This window comes from Tupaia chinensis, unplaced genomic scaffold (assembly GCF_000334495.1).
Source record: "Tupaia chinensis unplaced genomic scaffold, TupChi_1.0 Scaffold000214_1, whole genome shotgun sequence".
Classification (NCBI taxonomy): domain Eukaryota; kingdom Metazoa; phylum Chordata; class Mammalia; order Scandentia; family Tupaiidae; genus Tupaia; species Tupaia belangeri.
The window spans coordinates 254,725-261,354 of NW_006159689.1; the positions used below are offsets into that span (position 1 = coordinate 254,725).

General features: G+C 64.5%; 1 protein-coding gene across 1 annotated transcript in view; it reads right to left on the bottom strand.

Moving 5' to 3' along the window:
- The window catches only part of ZNF692 (zinc finger protein 692), a gene marked incomplete at its 5' end in the record, with an annotated part of 7,014 nt that extends 930 nt beyond the window's left edge, over window positions 1-6,084 (bottom strand). The window contains 8 exon segments of the mRNA XM_014587455.1: window positions 173-272; window positions 2,806-2,920; window positions 4,231-4,309; window positions 4,384-4,461; window positions 4,544-4,744; window positions 4,976-5,095; window positions 5,174-5,222; window positions 5,821-6,084. Coding sequence (XP_014442941.1) covers window positions 173-272; window positions 2,806-2,920; window positions 4,231-4,309; window positions 4,384-4,461; window positions 4,544-4,744; window positions 4,976-5,095; window positions 5,174-5,222; window positions 5,821-6,084 — 1,006 coding nt within the window.
- Between the last annotated feature and the right edge of the window lie 546 nt (window positions 6,085-6,630).

Here is a 6,630-nt window from a genome sequence, read left to right on the forward strand (position 1 = left end):
AAGCGCCCAGGCTCTCCGCCCCCCTAGCGATGGCCCCTGACCCTCAGAGCCCCCCCCACTCACTGCAGGGCCCTGACCCTCAGAGCCCCCCACACTCACTGCAGGGCCCTGACCCTCAGAGCCCCCCCACACTCACTGCAGGGCCCTGACCCTCAGAGCCCCCCACACTCACTGCAGGGGCTTCTCCCCGGTGTGGATGCGCCTGTGGATGACGAGGTTGCTGCTGGTGCGGAAAGAGCGGGCACAGAACTCGCAGATGTAGTCCCGGGTGTCTGCATACACGGGGAGCACTCCACATCGGTTCTCAGGGTGCCGCCCCTCCTGGCCCCGCCTGCCCCCCTACGGGAGCACGCCAATTCTGGGCGTGTAGCCTGGACGAGCTGTTGTGCAGACTGCGGAGCGGGTCACGACCACGAGATACACACAGGGCATGCGACAACAGCTGACAGGCTCCATGACTGTCTGCTCACCCTGCCCTGCGGGCGCCCTGCCTGCACCTGGGTCCCTGAGCTGGGCCTTAGCAGAGATAGGAGTGAGAGCCGAGTCCTCCCCAAAGTCACTCCCTGGCGTCCGGGATCATCTCCTCACTTGGGCGACCACCCACCCCGTCCCTGCCCCCTCCTGTGTGTGGCCCTGGCTCTGCACCTCTGGCAGCTGGGGCCCCTGCGTCCCCGGCCTCGGGCCTGCAGCAGAGCGGGGTCCTTGCTGCCCAGGTGCCCTCAGATGTCTGTCCCTCCCGGTTCTGGAAACTCAACATGCCCTCGGACGCCCTGCACCTCCTCCCTGGGTCATACGGCTCTGGTTCCAGGCCCTGCACTCCCATCGGCTGTGCCCACTTTCACCCAACACCCCGCCCATCCTGGCTGCTCATCTCGCCCCACTCCACGGCCACGTTTCCAGGTTGGGCCCAAGTGCTGCGCCACCTCAGAAGTCAGAAACCACCATTCGAGCCTTGCAGTCCCAGCCAGGGCCACTTATCTTGTCCTGCAGTGACAGTCCTGTGACCAGGTCACCAGTCCATTGGCCCAGGCAGCCCACTGCCTCCCCACTGGCCCCCTCCCCCTTCAGCTCCATTTGCACAGCACTTTACAACGGCACGGTCTCGCCACACTCTCTCCCCACCTTGGGCACACACACGCGTGCCCAGCACAGGGTGTCTCAAACTGCCTCCAAGGCTGGCACTCAGACCGTGGTGAGCCGCGTGGAGCCAGCGCCCTTACACGCCGGACCATGGCGCCGGCCGTCCACAGCTGTTCATGCAGCCTTTGTTCACGCTGCCAGGCTGCCGGCCCCTCCCCTCAGCTGTACCTGCTCAAAGCCCAGCTCTGGGTAAATGCCCCTTGGCCTGCCAGGACTGCGTGTGGCCTGGCGGGGGGCGTAGCCAGGCCTGGTTTCTCCTTCCACCCACAGTCCCAGTCCAGCACTGCAGTTCCCGTTGGTCCCCTCTCCCCCTCTAGATTCCAGAGGACGTGTCACGTGGCCTCTCCACCAGCCTCCCAGCCTCGAGTATGCCACCCACTCTGCACTGTCATTTCTAAGTCACCAACAAGAGAATACCCACATCGGCCACCAAACCCACTAACCCACGTGCACTGGCACCCACCCCCATGACACTCGCTGCCTCCCACTGGCCCAGGACCACTCCTGCTCTCCCAAGTCCCCACCTGTCCCCAGCATCAGTGTCCTTTCTCCTCTGTGGGCTTGTCATCATCTCTGTGCCCCACGCCCCAGCCTTCCAGCTAAGACCCCAGTTGTCTGCCTGTCTTCACAGCAAAACTCCAAAGTACTGTCCACTCTGCCTGGCACCTAGTCCGTCCTGGCTCAGCTGCCCATTAGCACCACCTTGTCACCTGGGCAAGAACGATTCCACACCGTCACAGAGTGGTCCACAGCACCACCGATCACCTCTCCCTGCCCTGGGACACTTCCTGCATTTGGTCCTCAAAGGCCTCCTTGACCATCCCCACGGGCCCAACCTGCCCCAGTGGCGGCTGTGCAGGGCTCAGATCTCCTTTCCACCTGGCTTCCTGCAGAGACCGTGCAGCCGCGGCTCCCCGCCCTGTCCCATGCTCGGACATACCCGCTGTGCTCTGCCGGCATCTCCCTGGAACCCCAGACAGGTGGGGTGTCTAACTGGCATGTCGGGTCTCCCTCTCTGCCTCTGCCCCGTCCCCAGTCACATCACCCTGCTGAGCTGCTCAGGTCACCCACCGCCTGCCCCCCCCCACCCCCCACAGAAGCCCTCTGCCTCCACCACGACCACATCAGCCTCCCTCGCCCTCGACGGCTACGCAAGCCCAGGCTATGTTGTTACTCTTGTAGGTGCTGCAGGTAGGCCCCACGCTGGCCTGCATGCCCCCTCCCACACAGCAGCCGGGGAGCTGATCAGCTCGTCCTCCACCCACCAAGACCTGCCCTGGAGCCATCTTGCTGCAAGTGGGGGCCGAGCCCTTGCAGCTGTCCTGGAAGCCCTGCCACCTAGGGTACCGCTCACTACTCTCCCTGCTCCTGGGACGTGCCACACAGATGCCACCCTGGATCTTCCCACAGCATGGCCTGTGGGCCTGGGTACAGGCTTCCTTTCCCCCCTGCACTTGGGTCAAGGCGAGCTCCTTCCACAACAGCAACTGCTCCTCACACTCTGCCAACCCGGCTTTCGCAGCTCGCCATGGCCCCGCGTCACTATCAGGGATGTCCAACAAGGGCGAGGGCTGCCTGCTTTGTCCCCTGCTGACCCACACGTGAGCGGGCGGGTGCTCCGCCCAGGACCAGGGATGGCGCCGAGGGGCACTGCTCGTCACTCACCACTGTGCAGCTTCACGTGCTCCTTCAGGTGCTTCTTGAAGTTGAAGGACTTCCCGCAGGCAGGCTCTGGGCAGGAGAAGGACTTCTGGTGGATGTGCTGGTACTTCCTGTGGTGCTGGGGAGGAAGTGGTGGTGGGGGGAGACACCACGGAGAGCTGCCTTCCCAGGGAGATGCCTGGGCTGGGCGGCAGGCAGGCTCCTCGCCCTCCCGGCCCCCGGCTCTGCTCGTCCCCCACGGCCACCCAGGTCATTCGGCCAGGTCGTCTGCACGGGAGGCTGAGCCTGCGGCACCCTGGCCCTACACTCTGCACCTCGTCTGCGCTCCCTGCCGGGCCCTCTCTCTGCACAGCCGCGGTACTCCCTGCATGCGGTGCACTCGGGGACACTCCTGGTTTGCCCGGGCCTGGGCTGGCTACCGGGGCAGGGAGGTGGTGCGAGCAAGCATGATCAGACCTGTCAGCATCAGTGCTGACATGTGACAGCATGCTCAGACTATCTGCTTTCTATGAGCAGCTCACCACGAATCTGCTGTGGGGACACAGAGAAGCACGCACACATACACGCACACACGTGCACACGCACACAGAGGCTCTCCACGTCAACCAGTGAAAAGAGTCTCCCCCACCCCAACACCCCTACATGGAATACATCCCATACGATCCACCCAATCGCACACCCTGGCTGGCCATGCGGTGCTGTCCCCTTCTTGGTAACACCAAGCTTCTCCGCATAAACCTCTGGGGCACGTCCGTCTGTCCCTCACGGGGTCTGGTGGCTGATTAGCCCACTGAGCGCCCTGCTCAGACTGCAGCTTCACTGTCACCTGTGCCACTCCCCACCCCATGATTCCTGGCATCTGTCAGCAGCATTCTGAGCAGGCTCGCCCACCCATGCCTTGCCCCATAGCCTGGGGTCTCCCCTGTCAGACTTCTGCATCTCCTGGGCAGTCCTGATCCTCTGCCCACTGAGACGGCACAATTGGGCAGCCTGAGCTGGACACTGGAGCCAGGCCACTGGGCTCAGAGCCTGGCCCGCCAGACACTAGCTGAGGGGCCTTGGACCATAGTGCCCTAGAGACGACTTCCTGTGTACCTCGGTTTCCTCATCTGCAAAGCAGGATAATGTCAGCACTACCCACGGGGCACTGGGAGGGACAAAGGGCCCAAGCCTTTCTGCATGTCGAGCATCTAGAGCCGTAGTCCGCAGCCCACAAGAACCCGGTGACCGCAGAGAAGTCATGACACAGCCGTGGACGCAGCCCTGTGCACCGAGGCTGGCCTCTGCCCCAGCTACCCCTTGTCCGGTTTAAACTCGGTTCTCAGAAAGCTCTGTGTGCCCCTCCCTCCTCTCCCTGGCTCCTGTTCCTCAGCTTCTCCTTCGATCCCCTCCCTGCCCCCGAGCACACAGGCCCAGCTGCGCCCTCACATTCAGATACTGCCGATTGGAGAAGATCCTCCCGCAGCCGGGGAAGTCGCACGGCATCAGCTCCTTCTTGGCAGCTTTCCTGGGGAGGAGAGTGGGAAGAGCAGGATTCCTGCCTGCTCCTCGCTGTCCTGAGCCCCGTCCCCCGAGGCCTACCTAATTCTCTTGGGCCCGATCTGCGCAGTGTCCTCATCCCAGGCCAGAGTCGGGGCGGGCTTGGCCTGGCTTCCAAAGCTACGGGCAGCAAAGAGGGAGCAGAGGACCTTGAGCAAGGGCCACATCCCAGGTGGCCCCTGTCCTCTCAGCCTCAGGTTACCTGGCTGAGTGCTCGGGCTGCTGGGCCACCTGGGAGGGCCGGCTGAGCTCCGGCTGTGCCCAGACTTCCGCAGGCAATGGGGTTCCGGAACCCGGCGAGGGTGCTGAGGACGGCCCGGGGGTCGGAGAGGAGACAGCTGCAGGCACAGGGGGTGTCAGCCCCTCCTTCGGGGTGTGGGTCCCAGGGGCATCTGGCTCACTACTGAAAGAAACAAAGGGGAGGGTGTGAGCACCAGGTGCCACCCACCCACCTCGGGGTTCCTCACACCAGCCCTCTTCCCTCTTCCCGCCCCTTCAGTTCACAGCCTCCAGCCCGTTCTGCCTCCCTGAAGAACCCCTCGATGTCCACCAGCCCTCCCCGCCCACAGGTGGGAAGCCCCAGGCCACTGCCCCGCTGCCCTGCCGCCCGGCCCGCACCGCCCGGCCCACTTGCTCGTCTGGGGAGGAGCTGTAGGCCCACGGGCTGGCCTCGCTCAGTGCCTCCTCTTCGCCCTCGTCCTCCACATCCTCGCCCTCGCCTTCTCCTGGGAGCTGGGGGGTCTCCGGCAGGGACCTTCAAGGCAGGCAAGCCTGAGGTCCTGTCCACCATGCCCACTGCAGGGCCGGCCCACCCACCCGCTGCCCTCCTCACCTGGGCAACCTGGACTTGACGGTCCTCTCATCACGGTCAGACCCCGAACCTGTGCACAGGGAAGAGCTCTGTGCTGGACGGCGAGGGCAGGGCGTGCTGAGGGCACAGGGGAGGGTGCCCATGGGGATGGGGCAGCGTTCCGCTTGGGAAAAGACGCTTTCATGTGACTTTTATAGAAAAATACTCGAGTAACAGGATGGTGGCCAGTGTGGCGGTGCGGCAATAGGCCCTCTGCATCAGGCTGGGGCCAGGTCAGCCGAGCTGGGCAGGCCGGCACAGAGTGTCCACCCACGCCCGCTCACGGGGGCTGGGTGGAGGGTTGCCACAGGGAGACTGGAAAACACCCCTGCCCCATTAAGGGGGAAGCACATGAGAAGCTCCCATCCGGGTTGTCAGCAGGACGTCCAGCTCCACCCAGTGCAGCCTGCCTCTGCACACCTCCTGGAGATGGCTCCCGCAGCACGGACAGACGGACTTTCCTCCCGGTCTGCCTCCACCACACACCCCACGAATGCACACCACACACCCTGGATGGCGCTTTGCTCTCTATACCTCACCATGCGTTTGCAGCCATGTCTCCACTGAGAGGGCCCTTTCCAGAGACCCCAGGATGCCCGTCCCCCTCCATCCACTCTCCCCCAGCCTACCTGCAGGCTGCTGCCCACTCTTGGCCTCTGGGCACCAGCTTCTCCGGGCAGTGAGCGGAAGGTGAGCAGGTTTGGGCTCCTCTGGAGAGGTAGGGCCCAAAGAGGGTCCCCAGGAGAAGGTGTGGCCCGCGGGGCACTCCCACACGAGCCCCCCGTCTCGGCCCCCAGGCCCGCGGAGGCCGGGCACCAGGCTGCACTCCCGGCTGTGGGCATGGGACAACAGCACAAGGTACTGCAGGCCCTCGGGGGGCAGAGGCTTGGGACCTGCAAGGGGGTCATGGGACCAAGCTGGGAGCCTCCTGCATTCTGGAGGCCACACCCAGGACCCTACCCCCAAACCCCAGGTGGCCTCTGCTCAGTCCAGTTCAGGGTTCAGAGCCTAGGCCCTTTCTCCAGATGCTGTCCCATCAAACCCCCACGCCCCACTCTCCCTGAGACTGCCCCGGGGTTCCCCACCCACCCTCTGGCGCCCAGCTGTTTCTGGGTCCCCCCAGCCCTCCTCCCTCTGGCTCCCACCCGCCACTCCCACCTACCTGCGCAGAGCTCGCAGCCAGAAGAATTGTACCTGCCAGGGGGAGAGGCAGGTCAGGCCAGAGCCCAGGTGGCAAAGCACCCTCAGGCCCTGATGCACAACCCACATGAGGGGCTGGTGGGCCCTAAGTGTCCCCTCTTCACTGGGACCAGGAGGGGGGCACCTGAGAGGCCGAGAGGCCAAGAGGCCTCAGCTGTCCTGCTGAGGAGAGCCTGGGGGTGGGAACACTGGCTGCGCCACACACACACACACACACACACACACACCACCACCCCCAC